This window comes from Saimiri boliviensis, chromosome 8 (genome assembly GCF_048565385.1).
Source record: "Saimiri boliviensis isolate mSaiBol1 chromosome 8, mSaiBol1.pri, whole genome shotgun sequence".
Lineage (NCBI taxonomy): Eukaryota > Metazoa > Chordata > Mammalia > Primates > Cebidae > Saimiri > Saimiri boliviensis.
Window position 1 is genome coordinate 53,690,320 of NC_133456.1, and position 17,652 is coordinate 53,707,971.

The 17,652-nt window shown below is 39.9% G+C and overlaps 1 protein-coding gene across 2 annotated transcripts in view; it reads left to right on the plus strand.

Moving 5' to 3' along the window:
* SYNPR (synaptoporin) overlaps positions 1-17,652 on the plus strand; it is a 334,203-nt gene that overhangs the window by 188,563 nt on the left and 127,988 nt on the right. For both annotated transcript variants that reach the window (XM_003940215.4, XM_010350924.3), the window contains one exon: positions 12,752-12,876. In XM_003940215.4, coding sequence (XP_003940264.1) covers positions 12,752-12,876 — 125 coding nt within the window. The remainder of the gene's footprint in view (positions 1-12,751; positions 12,877-17,652) is intronic.

Below are 17,652 nucleotides of genomic sequence, written 5' to 3' on the forward strand. Positions count from 1 at the left end.
TGATTAGAATTATAATCAGAAAATATCACATTACCATATATTTCAATCTGCTCATCTAGAATGTCTACTCTTGTATTTTGATAATTTTTCAATATGAACACTGCCTTTTAACAGTCTGTTTTAGGTTTGTTTCTTCTCCATTACACAATCAAAATGCATTGTAGCATGTTCCTGTTGCTGGAGAGAGATAATTTGATGACCATGCATCATGTCGGAGAGGTTCAAACATCAATTTCCAGGTTAAGAATCAGAATAATCAAAATGAGTCCATGAATGTCTCGAAGTAGGAGCAGTATAGAGATGCAACTAGCCAGTATGGTGTTCAAAGGAAGTAGAATGTAGAAAGGTTTTCAAATCTCTAGACACATTTATTTGCATATTTCAAAATTATTTTGGTAATAAGTGGTTCTATGAATGATTCTGGGTTGCTACCTCTTAACTCATGAGCTTAAGGCAATGCTATCTATACTTGTGGCCTGTAGCCAGTAAGCCCTGGAGTCTATTTAATACAGCTCTAATGTGCATGTGCATGCACACCCCCACCCCCCAAACACACACATGCCTGTAATCCCACCACTTTGGGAGGCCAACACAGGTGGATCACTTGAGATGGGAGTTTGAGATCAGCCTTGCCAACATGGTGAAACCTCATCTCTACTAAAAATACAGAGATTAGCCAGGCATGGTGGTGCATGCTTGTAATCCCAGCTACTTGGGAGGCTGAGGCTGGAGGATGGCTTGAACCTGGGAGGTGGAGGTTACAGTGAGCCAAGAACATGCTGCTGCACTCCAGGCTGGGTTACAGAGGGAGATTTCGTCTCAAAAACAAACAAGCAAACGAACAAAAACCTCCTACTATTCTGTTAATGGACGCTGTGCTTATCTTTCATTAAGGTAAAGCTGAATTAAATTTTTTTAAAGAAGAAGGAAGGATAAGAGAGACTTTTCTGCTAAATGACTCTTATTATCTAGTGAAAAGGCATTAATTGAATACAGCCAATTGACTATGGATCAATATTTTTTTCCCAGAATAACTCTATGATATTCTAAATTGCTCTATGGGTATAAATACAACTCTGGTTGATAAAATATTTTAAATTTTAAAGAAGACATGCCAAATGTATTGAATTAAGCCAGAACTGAATCCCGATGGGAATTTATTTCCTATTCGGAGAACACTGCACATGGCAATCTGAGGCTTACTCTAAAAAATAAAGGGAGGAGGAAGTGGAGGGTTGTGACTTATCTTTAGTGTTTAAAAAATTCAGTCATTCTGTATTTTCATGAAAGCACAGCTTCTGGCAAGGAGTAGTTCATTCCAGCATATCCAATGCATGTTATTGAACTTAAGAACAGTGGCTGTCTATATGAGCTCATTGTGCTCTGATTCTATCAAGAAGACGTATGCAGTTAAGGTATCTATCATCATTGATTTTCTTCAGTACACTAGATATGGTTACGGTAGGTTAGAAACTTCAGGAAGTCCATATCACAGATTTACCCAGGAAAAATACCAAGTTCAAAACCACTACCATAGGCCAGAGATTAATTCACAAGACTCTCTCTCATCAGGTGTCAGAGAAGTGGTGTCAGCTCTATTGAATTTTTATTTTATCTTATTACTCCATTTTGGCAAATATGAGAGAATTGGAGTTGATTCCTTTAAAGGTAATTATTCCTGTTCAATCTGATGGAAGTTGCCCTTTTTAATCAACTAATGCTTGATGTATACTTGAGCCATGTGTTCTGATGGTGTATTCTGAAATACTTTTACCTTGATTCTAAAGAGAGACTTTGCCAAAATGTTTTATTCAATAAGCAGGTCAAAAATGTTCTTCCACTTTATAGTCTCTGTAAATATAAATAATTTGAAAGTACTATTGAGGATAATTCCAAAGGGAGTGGGTTTCTTTAACTTTACGTTTTTCATCCAAATGAAAGTGGAAACAACACACCCATTAATGACAGTTCTGAATTTACTTCTCACAAGTTACCCATATGTTGTCTGCATTTACAATTTTAAGAAAATCAGTTTTTAGTTATAAAAGTTACACATGCTTATTAGAAGAAATTCCATTAGTGCAAAAAGAGTTCAAACTGAGATTCTGACTCTAGCTTCTACTTCTCAATGATTACAACTAGTAACACTTGAGTGCTATATTTCTAGACCTTTTCAATTTCTACAAAGTATATACTGTATGTATATGTACAAATATTTGTGTTTACAAAAATGCAATACATGTATTTACTTTTTTGCTTTAAAAATTATAAACAACTTTCAACTTTCTGTACTACTATTCTTTTTAACCCTTGCATACGTAATACTGATTAGCTACTTCATAATTTAATTACTTTTTTTTTTTTTTGAGACAGTCTTGCTCTGTTGCCAGGCTAGAGTACAGTGGCACAATCTTGGCTCACTGCAACCTCCACTCTCCTGCCTCAGCCTCCCGAATAGCTGGGACTACAGGTGCACACCACCATGCCCAGCTAATTTTTTGTATTGTAGTAGAAACAGGGTTTCACCGTATTGGGCAGGATGGTCTTGATGTCCTTGTGATCTGTCCACCTCAGCCTCCCAAAGTGCTGGGATTACAGGTGTGAGCCACTGTGACTGGCCAATTACTCTACGTTTTATAGAAATGAAAATTGCTTCCAAATTGTTTCTATCATTTCAGCCATGTGGTGTTTTATTTTAAAGACTTGTATCAGGCTTCATGTGGAAAAATATAACTTAACCAGAAATTTAAATTTCCATTCATGGGCAGGAGTTCAGTTTAGCTCATTGCATAAAGGCACAGAGCTGTCTAGGCAGTATCTAGTGAAAAAGAAATGACTGAATCTTGAATGGGCTTGACAATGCTATGTTTCCTTTAGAGTATGCCTTAGAAGCTTGTTTTATTTCTGCCCGCTTTCTCTCATCAGTTTCTGTGGCAGAGAATGGAGACTGACTCAACAACCATCCCAACCGTCTTTCTCTTGCCCACCTCCCCTGTAAGACTCAGGAAAGCTGAATATTCACTTCCTAGTCTCCTATGCAGTGAAATGTGTTCAGGAACACAGCAGCCATTTTGTGACAAGGACGCAAAGACTGTAAGAACCAAAGAAATGTATCCAGACATCATCAGTACCAGTAGCCACCTAGCTCTAGACTTCCTGATATATGTGAAAAAGAAACCCCTATTTGTTGAAGCCCCCCGTAGGTCAGGCTTTCTTTTATCTATAGCCAAATATTCTGCCACGTGGTATAGTCCCCAGACTAGACATTTCAGAAAATGAAAACAGCAACTTATTTTGCCATGTAAGTAACTTGGAGTTTTCCTTCTGTAGGGCCTATTCAGAATTCCCCAATTGATGGCATGAAGTACCAGTTCTGTAAGGCTGCTTTTGCCTGGGAAGATTTCACACAAATCACAAAGCAGTTAGAAGGGCACAATTTTTTGACAGGTAGCATGAAATGGAATGCAGCATGGGCAATATTGGGACCATTTAAGAGCACAAATAGTTATAGACAGGAAAACGCACATAGCTCTGTGGGGAAAGCCTTTTAACGATAGCTTTCAGTACCTCCAAATAAAATGCAATTGCATGTGTTCCAGAGACAACTTGCAGTTTTTATCTTCACACGAAGGTTCTGTTTGACGTTTCACAAGGTTATTCACAAAAGCCTTCTGGGTCACAGTATTATATGCCCATAGCAGTAACCATAAACTGATGGCTGATAAAACAATTGGTCAATTTCCTAAGAAAAATATGATTATGAGTAGAAGAAAAGACTAAAAGAAAGAATTAGGCAAAGATCAGTAGGAATGGAACATTAAGTTTCAGATGCATTCATCTGTCTACTGGGGGCCTCCTGTATAGCAAGTATGAGGGAGGCCACAGTTAATAAAAGCTCTTTCTGCATTGGAAAATATCCTGACAGCCAGGTACACATTCCTCTCTTTTTTAGGGATACTATTGAGGTAATCAGCTGTGTTCCCAGAAATGCTGAGGACTAATCGACAGTTCAAGACAAATCATAAAAGGAGATGGGACAAGAGAAGGGCATCAAAGCAGGGAGGAGGGGGAGGTTCTGGGCCTCTTTAACCTATGAGCTGTTGCATTGTGAAGCTGCATGAAAGTGAGGAACCTGGCACCCTTAGCTGTGGGTGGTTGACAATTAGGAGGAGGAACTTGTCAAGTGTAATTGGCATAACCTACTCACATCAGGCTTTTTGAATATTCCGATCTTGCCAGACTAACTCCCTCCCACTGGGAGCCTGCCATGCTGCAGAGTGGAGGCTTGGGTGTTGCTAAGACACAGTACATGAGCTACCACCTGCAGCAGTGTGGACAATCAGGGCTTTGTCTTACAGATGCTTCATGTAGCCCTCATCTTTCTTTCTGAACATTGATGTGACAGAGAAGGTCTTAGAAAGCCCACCTATGGTCAGTATTTCTGTATTAATCTTTCCACACTGTGCTCCATTGGAGAGAGACCCTTTTCACACTCCTGGGAGGGTTGGGAAGAAGAAAGATACACGTTAGAGAAAGGCCAACCTGAGTTCAAACCATGACTGCTTCACTTACAAGTAGGTCATGTGATTTTGGTCTTACTGTTTAATCTCGGTTTCCTCATCTGTAAAATGAGGGGTTATACTTCTGCTTCAGGGTGTTGTTAAGAGGCTTAAATAAGCCAGTGTAAATGATGGACTTAGAAGACTGATACAGAAAACTAAATATAATTATTTTATTATTACTATCATCATCATCCTTTAAGGAGTGACTATTGACTATTCAGTTATTCAGTGCCAAAATGCCCTTTTTCAAGCACTTCATTCTTCCATTGCCCATTCATTCATATATTCACTTACTCAATAAAGTTTGTGAGCCACAGACAATCTTTTGGCCCAATGGGGAATACAAAGATGCCTGAAGCATGGTCCTGTTGGCAAAGGATTTGCCCATTGTCTGGGGAAGTAAGACAATTCCTTATCTTCCACCTTCTGCCAATCCTCTTACCAGCGTAATCAGTGTGGCCTTTCTGAACTGAACTTTTTTTTAATGCCTCTCCTCTGCTGAAAACCTTTCCTCTTGAAAGATCCAGGTTTCTTCACATTGACAAACTAATTCTGTAAGAGCCAGAGAGTAAATATGTTTGGCTTTGTAGACCAAAGACTCTCCATTCCAAGTGCTCAACTTTGTCATCATAGTGTGAAAGCCTCCATACACAGGTGAAGAGACAAGGCTAGATGTGGCCACGGGGCTGTCATTTTAGGATCCCTGGTAGCCCATACCTTACATATTTCTGTCTGCCTCTTGAACTGGGTAACTCTCTTCTTCTTACCTTAGAACATATACAGCCTTACCAAATGCACAGCCCTCACTTGCTCACTTGCATGTCTCTGGCTTGCTTCTCTCTGCCTAAAACACCCTTCTCCCTCTTACCTGGATAAATCAGGCAGGTTTTCCTGGTTTCTGCTCAGTTATCCATTCCTCCAGACAGCTATGTCCCCTCCCCTCCCCTGCAGGTATGTACCACATGTAATCCCAACATGTTCCAATTTGTGCCACCACAATAATGCACCATTGCAGTGCCTGTTTGTTAGCTTGTTCATGTCTCCAAATAGACAGCAAGCTCCCTGGAGGTGGGGGAAGGGTATCATTTATTTATTTATTTATTTATTTATTTATTGTATTTCTTTTGAGTTCAACAAGCATTTAGGGAGTACTTACTTCATGCCAAGCACTGTGCAAGGTGGTAGAGATGCAGCAATAAACAAAGACAGGTGTTTTGCCTTTCCTTAGGGAAGTGGTAGAACAAAGCATAAGCAAGGGATTAAGTAATACCAAACACATACCGATTTTTAAAAGTCTCCTCGTGTTAAAAAATGGAATAATGGGAGTAAGGGTGGGTGTGTACTAAAATGAGGAAGCCTAGTTAATGTAGTCAAAGAAGAATTTCCTCCTTAAAAAAGAAAAGAAAGAATGGGAAGAGGCCCTTCATGCAAAGCATGCGAGGAAAGAAGTTACCGCTGAAGGAGACAGACAGCATGAAGGTTCTACAGCTGGAAGGAGCTCAGTTGATTTGGAGAGAGCCAGAGAGACTGGAAGGCAGTAAGCTAGAAGCATGAGATAAGGGGTTAGGGAAATATGATTTCCTTTATTATCATAGTCCTAGGGTAGTGGTAATATCTGCAAAGTAAAAGGTGCCCTCTCAGTTAGTGTTTGATACTGTGTTAGTCATGTTTCCCAAAGGCAGATCCTGAGACAATTTTGGTTCAGTAAGTTTATTTGGGGAGCAGTGGTGGGAAGTACAATAACAAGTGGGCAGTGGGATGGGGTAGGAAGGAAAGCCAGCCAATGATGTGTGGTGAGCAGGTTGCTTCTGTGAGAAACTGGGGTTCAGTCTCAATAAGCACCCTCTGAGAAAGTGTTTTGAACACATCACAAAATTGTCCCCCAGAAGGGCAAGAACATTGAAGTTTTTACCCACCAATTTCCTTCTCACATTGTTTGAAAGCTGCCAGGGAATTAGCTCCTGGGGACATCTACCTTGCTCCAGTCTCAGGACAGGCACACTCGTGCTACCTCTGAATGGCCTCAGCAGGGAAACTCAGGTGTGTGAGGGAGGAAGCCTTTTATGTGTATGAAGACTGACCCCTGAAGCTGCATCTTTCAGTAGGGCATCAACAGCCTTTGCTATGATAACTAACTAAATAAGTGAGTAAGTAATTGAGTGGATGAATGAATGAATGATAATACCTAATGGAAAAGGAGTGAATCAATGAAATAAGCTCATAGTGAATGAAGGTCCCTGGTCCCGGTGAGCATCTTGGTGGCGGTGGAGTCATGCAGGTTTCTTCCTGGTTAGAGGCAGTATGTTCGTAGCTTGGAATTGGCCATGGTAGAAATACTTGCACTGTGGAAATTGGCAAATTCTATAAAACACAGCTTTATTCCTGGGAGATTTGTTTGTTGGTGCACTCAACTTAGTTCCTGCCAGTCTCCTGACTCTTGTTTCTTCCAGGATTGGTACATGAAGGTTGTGTCCCAGGCCTTGGGAGATATCCCCTCCCCAACTTCACTGCAGACCAAGCATCCTTAAAAGTGCCATTAATCAGCCTGGTTTTCTGTCCTCCTCCAACCTGTTGCATTTAACTATGACTTGCAAATTAACCAGAAGGAGTAATAACATCTTTCATTGATATTCCTTGTGTGGAGGAGTGAGCTGCTTGCTCTCTTTCCAGGGGAAAACCTTCTATGTCATTAACTGCAAAGATATCATTCCTGCTATGGGTGATTTTGGTTTATGGATGCCTGTTAAGCCAGAAAACACAGGACAATTTTGTTCTGTTCCACCTAAATGTATATCTCATCATGCTGCATACAAGAGGATTCTCTGTTGGCTAATTTTATAGATTTTGAGAGTAATTTTTTTGTAAGGAACAGAGCCATAGATCATCTAAGACAGTAGTGAAATGAGAGTCTATTGTGGGTGATTTATTTTGGTCTCCTCAACTCAAGGGAAGTGAATGATTGGGCCAGCGGTTATGACATTGATTATCTTAGAATGTGCTGGAGGGTGAAGTGTCTGCTTTGTTTGAGGAGTATCAGGAGCTTAAAAGATAGGAATACAGAGTTTTCTAATTCTACCTGAACGGGTAAATGGACTTTTGCCCCTGGGTTACACCTTCAATGTCTAGCAAGGTGAGCTAGTATACCACATTACCAGAAAAAAGGCACTGTGCTGGCTGAAGATAGACGTGCGGAGCCAAGAATTCGGGGAGCATAACACACACATGTACACACGTGCACATGAGCATACACACACACACCACCATGTCTTTACATATCTCATCAAGTTGCTTATACTCATCACAGTCAGCCTCAAATGGAGAGCTTTCTCTCTAGTTCCTCTATCTCACTGATTTCTACACCACCCCCATCACACTGTCCCCTCAGGCTTTTCTCACTCCTTAGCCTTTTAGTCTCACCCTCATCCTGGCTATATAACAGAAAGTTATTCTATCTTTTTTTGTCTCTCTGAAGGGGAAGTTATTCTACCTTTTTTGCCTCTCCAAAGGGGAAATGGTCTACATTAGGAATTGCACTTAGTTTTGCAGAACCCAGCATCTACAAGACAAGCCTTCTCAGGTGCTGATATTAATGGCCTCTCAAGCATCAGTGGCCAAGAAAGGAATGCCTTGGCTCTTGATCATGTCTTCCAAGGTCCTTCCTCCTTCTAATATCTTCCACCCCCACCAAAGGTAAAAAGTGAAAGAAAGGTAGGAAGGAAGAAAGAGGGGAAGAGAGAGGAAGGAAGGAAGAAGGAAAGATGGAAGGGAAGGAGGGAAAGAAGAAGGAAGGAAAGAAAGATATGAGCTTCCAACTGTGTGTTTATGGGACACTCAGGAGAAACACGGAGAATTTCAGGTCACCAAAGTACCCATGGTACGATTCTGGGTGAAGAAGACTGCATCCTTTGAGAATCAACTCTTACATACGTGGCAAAAACAAAACAACAGAAACAAAAAACAAAAAACACCATTATTCCCCCAACCATAGAGCTAATTAGAACATTAACATAGGAAGGCTAGAGACCAGGATCCTACTTCCCTGCTTTCATTTTTTGCATGGCTTCCTCTCACTCATCTCCCAGGTCTTAGCTTAAATGTAACACCCCCAGGTGTAATCTCCTGTCCTGAGTAGCTTCCCCTCTAAACGTGTAACACAATTTGAGATGATTTTATTAGTATGTGCTTTGTGACTGTGTCTCCCACATCTAGCATTAAGCCCTATGGTGGGTGGGAAACTTCCTTATCCTGGTCTTTTCTCTAACTGTTCAACTTTTCTGTTCCCCAACAGCTGGCACATAGCAAATCTGTCATTAAACATCCAGTGAATGAGAGCATGTTAGTCTTGATCTGGTAGATGTGGGAACTGAGGGTTAGAGAAGTGGAGTGATTTTCTCAGTGTTACACAGCTAGGAAATGGGCTCAAACTTAGGTCTGCCTCACCCCAGAACTGCTCTGCTCCCCCATGTAAGGAGGAATGGTTGGGCGAGTAACTGGGGTAGGGGGGCAATCAACAGGAAGATTTCTGAAGTCCCCTCCTACTCTTTCAAGGTAACACCTAGAGAATCTCAGGCCTCTGGAGAGCCTCCAGTGCCCTCTCCTCACTGTGTCTTGATGTATTCCCATTACAGGACCAGGCCACTGGCTGATTTTCCCTGGAGGAGTTGATTTCACACTCCAAAATACAGAATCAACCATCCTTGTAATAACTTATTCACTCAGAAGGATATGACTCTTCCAGCATTATACGGACATTGTTTGTTCAATCCTACCAAACCCTTGTGAATTTGGCATCAGTCACATAGTATGATTTCCATTTAAGCAGTTGTCATGCTCAGGGTCAGGTTCCAGCCCCAGCTGAGGGCAGAGGGGAGTGGGTGGGTGTGGGGCAGGGGGCTAGAAGAACACTTGAGAGACAGCAGGTAAATGAGACATGGTTTTATTCAGCAGCTCTCTCATCGGCAGCTTACTTATACCGTTATCTCGACTGTCGACTCTGGCTCTGCAGCGCCTCTCAGCAGCTGGCTCCCCTGCACAGCAGCATGGCCAGCCTGCAAGACCAGCTCTAAGGCTAGCAGCTTAACTCTTTCTCTCTCTGGGCACTAGCAAGCTGAGCCGTGTCCTGGCTCCCCTCCTGTCTGTCTGGCAGACGATCATTGTCCCTTACAGGGGTCAGTAGCTTCACTCTCTCTCTGGGTGCCAGCACCTGCACAAAAGCCATGTTGAGCCCAAGAGCACAGATCAACAGGGCAGTTATACATCTTCCAGACAATAGTGGCTTTGAGCTAAATATGAGCTTACACAAACAGGGTATATAACTAGTGGAGTGTGCACCTGCACTGTAAACTTCCTGAGTCATGCAGGCCCGGATGTCTGCCTCAGACTATTCCTTAACCAAAGCACATCCATGTACGTTACAGGAGTAAGGATGGTGGGGAAGGAGAAATGTAACCAGAAAGCCCATAGGTACCGTATTTAACTCTATTACAATGTCTTGTGTTTTCAGAGTTCAAGAGAAGTGAAAAGAAAAAATTGTGGTGTATGTGGTTTCAATAGTCTTGACACCTCCTTTCCATGTATCTAACATTTTAAACTAGTTAAATACATAATTATCATTCCTTCTTAAGTTTATTATATGACAGTATTAATAATACCTTACTGTATATAAAGCACTTAATATAAGATGAAAAGCCAAGGTAGTTTCTTTATAGCTATTAAACACTGAAATGGACAAGATTTGTTTTTATATCCTTCAATTCCAACTTGCTACATTTTAATGTCTCAAGGATTTTATTTTTAATGAAACTTTTTGAAACAATTATGCTATTCTACCATATCTTTCCTACAGGAATATTAAGCTTCATGCACCTATGCCTCACAACACTGTTGGCACTGTGAAATACAACCATGTATGTTAAATATTGGGCATAATACTTGACCCACAGTAGACACTTTAAAATGGCCACAGTGTACAGTCCCTTCACACTTTAATGTACACAACTGCCTATCACACACTTAGGACTCCTGCCCCCAGAGAAATGTAAATATCACACAAATCTCTGTATGAATTGGAATAGGGTAGCATGTAAATACATATTTCATCTCACTTAGTTTTCTCAGCAATTCAGAGAGACATAGGAGATATCCCTGTTTTACAGGTGAGGAAACTTGGAGACGAAAGGGCTTTCTCCATTGCCACAGCATGGGGCATCATACTCTATCATGTCTTTTCTTACCAGAGGTGCTATCTTAATGTGGCAGAAAGGGTTGGGACATCCAGTGTTGTCTGATGAAACCTAGAATTAAGCATTGAACCATTAAATTCACTTTCCCTTTATTTCTATTAATACTACTAAAATACTTACAGGAAGAGAACATTTGGTCATGAGAAGTAAGCCAGTCCACTGGGGCATAAAGATGGGGTTACCTTCAGCTTCAGCATTCTGTGGCTCAGCCCCAGATTGTGGAGTGAGCTGGAAAAGCTTTCGTCAAGTCCTGTGCAACGAAAGCTAACAAAGTCAAGAAGATCAGTTTTTCTGGACTGCTTGGATGTTGGTTCACTGGGGCAGATAGCCAGACAGATTTATCTAGGGATTAAGTCCAAATTTCCTAGTTTATGGCCCAGAACATCTGATTAAGGAGCATCTGCTACTTACAGTAATATTCGTTAACATTTATTGAGAGCTTACACAGTGCCAGGATCTGTTTTAAATGCTTCACACATGTTAACACATTTTACTCTTACTACAATCATTGTATCTTTTGGTCAAGTTCTTCCCTTTTTTAAAGTACAGATTTTAAAAACCAATCACTTAAAACTGACACACACACATACACACACACACATACAGACACACATGACCCACAAAATAGTGCTTTGCCTGTGAAGGTTTCACAATGCCTTGCTGTCATTACCCAGTCTTTTCCTGTTAAAGTTAAATGGCCAATTGAGACAAAACCATTCTAAGGCTGTTTTTCTACCCCGATTAAGATTGAGGTGGCAGGTGTTACAGAAAATATTCATTTCACCTTCTGAACTTTCTGGAAAGACCTGGTGATCTTGCCAGCTCCATCAACCTTCTTGTCCACAGCAACTGTCTGTGTCACACCACAAATAGCAAAGTGACCCAGAAGAGTTCTCATCAATGCTATTTTTCATTGAGGAAATCAAGGCAGGAGGAAATGAAGCAGCTTTCCCAACATCACATTCCAGAGCCTTTGACCCCAGTTGACTTCTGTGCGATAACTCCTCTCACTATGCAAAATGATCTAGTGTTTTCAATAATGATTACAAACTACTGTAAGAATCTGAATTCTAAAATTAAATTATGATAAATTGGAATACTGCAGCATGTATTAGGTGCATTTGATTGACTTCCTTCAGAAATGAGCAATACATTCTTTTGAGCTTAGCCAAATTATGAAATGAACAAAGTTTAGCATTTGCTTATGTCCCCTCTTCCTATCTTCCAAGCATCTGTTCTTTCTAGAAGATTTCTCAGAGTCCCTTCTCCTAATTATTGGTGCCTGGTTCTTCACACATTCACATTCTACACCAGGATAGACCATGACATTAACTGTTGAAACTTTTAATAGTTGACTTAGTAATAGCAACCACACAAAGATGTAACCACCAGTGAAAGTTGGAAGCTGAAATATACTGAGATCTTGTGCTCTAAAGTAGCACCTCTTAGAAACTCACCTACTCATCCTCAAACTCTTTGCTCTAGAATTCTCTGACCACGACTTCAAAATATTGATACATATTATTCCAAAAGACAAGTCATGTTTATCATAGAATATATAGCCAAACAAAGGGAAGAAATCAAGGATACACTCCCACATCTTCCTACCTGGAAACATCCATTATTAACTAGCTGGTGATGTGCTTTCCGGACTTTAACTATAGGATTATGCCTCTGCCCTCTGAGGCATGACAGCTCTTTACACACTCAACACAGCTCTGTTTTGTCTCTGTCTTTAATCATTCTCCAAACCACATTTCTGTCACTTGTCAGACTATTATTTTAGACACCATGTCCCCAGTCCTCACTCCATTCTACCTTCATCTTCCAGCTGAACCAAATACAATAACTTCCCTCAATGCTGACATTAGGCTCCTTTTGATGTATCTCATTAAAGCAATATCATCCTAATAACTGCCCTCTTTTTGTTAATTTTTTTCTCCACAGCTTTTTGCAATCTTTGCATTTGCAACATGTGGTGGCTATTCCGGAGGCCTGCGGCTCAGTGTGGACTGTGTCAACAAGACAGAAAGTAACCTCAGCATCGACATAGCGTTTGCCTACCCATTCAGGTAGGGAACGGCGATTCATGCTTGCTAGCCTCACAGAGGGGGTCTTTCTTCTGTGGTTTGTCTCAAAAAAATGCAGTCTTCCAGGGACTTCTGGGTAAAGAGAAAAGATTCTGCCTGTACCCATGGAATGCCCAAACACAGTGCCCACTCACCACCTAGTGTGGGTACTGGGAAAATTTATGAGTTGTGCCTTAAAGACAGAATTGACTCTCCTCCAAAAAAAGGAAAAAGGAAAAAAAAACTTGCTACAGAGAGAAGGAGGGAGGGAAAAAGAAAGGGAGACTAGAGAAATAATTGTAAAATATGATAAAATAAATTCAAGAAATATTTTTAGCATATTGCCTTTCTAATGCACATTTTGATTCACCAAGAATGACACATTGTTTCCCAAATACATTTGACCTCAGAAACTTTTTTTTCACTGAGTATCCCAGAGTGTCTGTATACTATGGAACACATCCTTAATATATATGCCTAGTGTTCCTAGTCTAAGACAAAGATGACTCAGTTCATATGCGATAAATCATCATAGAGAAGTAACATTGATACCAATATTCTTACTGTTTTTTAAGAATAGAACTGACAAAAGTTGCAAATACCTCTGCTCAAGTAGATACTCTCCTAACTAACTAGTAAGAGAGTACAAAGCTCTGAAATATTAAGCATGTAATCCCTGGAAATTTAATAATAAGAGCTGTGCTGTGTTGGTGGAAATGGACATGCAAGTGCTTAACTTCTGAAAGCTCTGGACCAACCCCTTGGCTTCTGGAGGAGAGTGGCCAAGCTAATGCATGCTTACAGATTATCATGCAGAATCTAGGACAGGAGATGAGAATTGCCAATGGCTAGGCAGCAGGGCTGGGATGCTTGGTAACATTAAACATGAAATCATAAGCTCGGCATGACTTCTACAGTGATTTCCCACTGAGAGACGTGGCAGAGCAGGTAACTTGAAAGTCAGTCTCTCAAGATAAGGCAACAGGTCCCTAAACACTGAACTATCAGAGCCCAGGAGTCTCAGTCTTTTCCTCAAATGGGAGGAAAGTAATCAGGAGACCTCTCTGAACTAGAAACAAGTACCAGAGCTGGTGCGGCCGTGGAAAGCAGGGTAAAATCTAATTTCATGAAATTCCCGCTTAAGGATACAATTTGAGAAGACACTTCAAGCACAGTTTCCATCACTGGGTTTCTTTAATTTCTTCCCAAGACTACATGTTCAAATGACTGGCCCAGTGAAAGGCAACTAGAGAAATTAGATCAAAACGTCTTGCCATCTATAGCAACCCCCTCATCTGAAAGGTTTTTACTTGGATTCTGAAACAAATATGGTTAATCATTGTATTTTTTAGTAGCACAGCTTTTCTTTCAAACATGATCTCACTCAGAAGCTCCATGTGTACAATAGCTATGAGTCACTGAGAAAGGTGGATCAGGAGAAGAAGGGAACTTGAAGCCCCCAGCTAGTCCTCCTCTGCCTTCTCTCTGCCACACACCTGCCCACTCCCCACCAGCCCCTGTGAGATCTCCTGGGAACCCTAGGTCTCCTAGAAACAAATTTAAAACCACTATTTTAGGATAAAGCAAGAAATAGTTTGCCACTCTTCTTACCACATCTTAGATTTTCTGTTTACTGTTAAGGAAGCAGAATTAGCCAATTTCATTTTATAGACTGTCTTGTACTTTTGCTCCCATTAGTGTTCATCTAGGAGACATACACACCATTCCAAAATGGCTCCACTTACGAGGGTTGCAATTTCAATTTTACATTTGTATATTTTAGCATGTACCATTATCCATGTACATATCCATAACATGTAACACTATCCATGTACATATCCTTAACATGTAACAATATCCATATACATGTACATATCTATAACATGTAACATTATGGGGAAAATCTCAATAAGCCAGGATTTATACAGGTTATTATGAAGACATTCATTTCAGAAGAAGTATGGTTAGTGGGATCCTGATGATATAAATCATTAAAAAGTAAAAAGTGATAATATCCAACATTATAAAGGGTGGAGAGAAATGTAGACTCTCAAATGTGGTTGGAAATAATGTGTACTGATAAAGCATCTTTGGAGGACAATTGGAAGTAGCTCTCAAAATTAAAATGTACACCCCATTTAATCCAGCAATACCATTTCTAGAGATCTACCTTCAAAAATGGTCATATTAAATACACAAATATATACATGTAATGATGTGCACTGCAGCATTGTCAATAGTGAAAGACTGAAAGAAACCTGAATGTCTAACAGCAGGAAGCAGGCTGAGTGAATTATTTACATATGTCCTATGCAGGAGTTTTAAAGTGAATGGACAGATATAGAAAGATGTTTAAAATGTATTGCTAAAGGGAAAGTAAGTAGCAGCATGTTAAGAAAAAAATATAATTGTAAATGCACAATATAATTTTAAATTTATGCACCTATATGTTTATATATATTTGTAAAATGTAAAGGCTGGCAAGTTAACAGTTAATAGGTATTACTTCTGGGGAGGGATGTGTGATTTGTAGGGGTCAGACACTTACTTTTAACTCTACATACTTCAGTATTATTTGAGTTATTAAAATAGGCATATGTTACCTTGGTAATTTTTAAAACACTCCTTAAAAATAAGTCACCCTATGGCTTCGAGTGAGATGATATAAGACACAGCTTCTGGAGAGAAATAACTTATGGGAATGCCAACTGAAACTTCCAATGGATTGAAGTAGATGGAAAAAAAAAATCTGTATTTTCAAGGTGAATGGCAACAAGCAGATGTTGAGACAACTCAGCAATTTGAAGTAGGTGATTATAAAAGCACTGCTTATGCTTAAAAAAGTTATCTTCTCCTAAAATGTCACAAGCCAATGCCAATGATACGATGATAATCTTAGAAACAAAATAAGAGCATTCAGTAGCTGTTAACTATTGAGTGTATTGCAAAGACCAAAAGGACAATAAACTCAAGTCATTTGAACAAAACAATTAGTTTGTAAATGATACATAAAAGGAAGCTACTTAACCAGTTATCAGACACATATGTGAAGATGTAAGATAACGTCAGTGTTGAAAATTCTAGATAACTCACAAAGTAATAATGTGCTGCTTCTAATATGTGTGCCAAAGTGCGTACCTCCTTTACACCACTATTATGCATGTGTTTCTGATTTCAGTAAGAAGTAATTGACATTCAGCAATGCATCATTTTGTTATAGACATAAAACATTTGTCACCTTATCTTCCTTATTATTTGCATTATTATTATTAAAACAAAAAGCTATGGCTTAACTGTTTTCTCATCTGCAATAATATACTACATTTGGTGTGAAATTTGATAACTAGGAGGAGCATAGTTCTAGATTCCCCGTTTTTGGTACTTCCTTTATGCACTGAAGTAGAAAGTAGGGTTTGTCATTTTTAGGTACTTAATATATTTGCAGAAAGCCTACTCTAGGAATGTCACGTAACATTTGCACTTACACATGACTAAAAGAGAAGGGCAGAGTTGAGGGGTTAGGGGTCTATGGGAACAAACATTTTCATAGCAAAGGTAATGGAGAAGGTCAGAATGATGAATGAACAGATATGCGAACACTTATTGCAAGGGCACAATGTGCCAAACACTGAGCTAGACACTTGGACATAGATTAGATTATGTAGGCATTACACAGACTCTGTGAAGGAGGCTGCTGTTGTACTGATTGAGAAGACTGAGCTGAGAAAAATTTTCTTGATATCAAACAGAAAATTAAATGTAAACTTTTGGATTTTTAAAATTGTACTGATTTGAATAAAAACAAGAAGAAAGCAAAGTTTAGGCTGTATGGTGAATAGAACAAAAATTTATGCTGTACAAAAATGATAAAGTTAGAAAGGCCATATTTTTGCCCAGTTATAGAAGGCCTTGAATTCCTCGTAAGTTGAATAGAAAGGAGGAGTTTAAGATGACAAAAGGAAAACAAGGAAATCTGTTTTGAAGTAGAGAGTACAGGTTTGAATTTGATCATGTAGAGTTTGAGATGTTTGTTAGAAGCACAGGGGAATTTTCTATTAGGACCTTTCATGCTAAACCCTATGTAAGATGAGTGAGGTGAAGACTGGAAATGAAGCTTTAAGAGTCATCATCATGAAGTCGCATTTGGATGAAGAGAGGTCACAAAAAGAGACAGAATGGGAACTATGGAGGATGCCTCTGCTTGTGACTGAAAGGGGTCACTGAAAGAGACCAATAGGAGAAGACCAATGGAAAAGAAGTTGGATGACCCAGAAAGTTCAGGTTTTTCAGAAGTTAAGAAAACTTTCTGCACATGCATCCCAGAACTTAAAGTAAAATAAATACAAACAAAAATAAAATGAAATGAAATATAAAAAGGCTGGGTATGGTGGCTCATGCCTGTAATCCCAGCACTTTGGGAGGCCAAAGCAGGCAGATCACTTGAGGTCAGAAGTTTGAGACCAGCCTGGCCAACATGGTGAAACCCTGTCTCTACTAAAGACACAGAAAAAATTAGCCAGACGTGGTGGCTCATGCCTGTAGTTCCAGCTACTGGGGAGCCTGAGGCATGAGAATCGCTGGAACCTGTGAGTTGGAGGTTGCAGTGAGCTGAGATCACACCATTGTCACCACTACTCTCTAGCCTGGGCAACAGAGTGAGACCCAGTCTCAAAAAAAAAGAAAGAAAGAAAAAGAAAACATTGTGTATGCTACCATTCAGCAGTACTTCAAAGAAAGAAAGGAGTGAAAAAAATGAGAGAAAGCCACTGAATGTAGTTA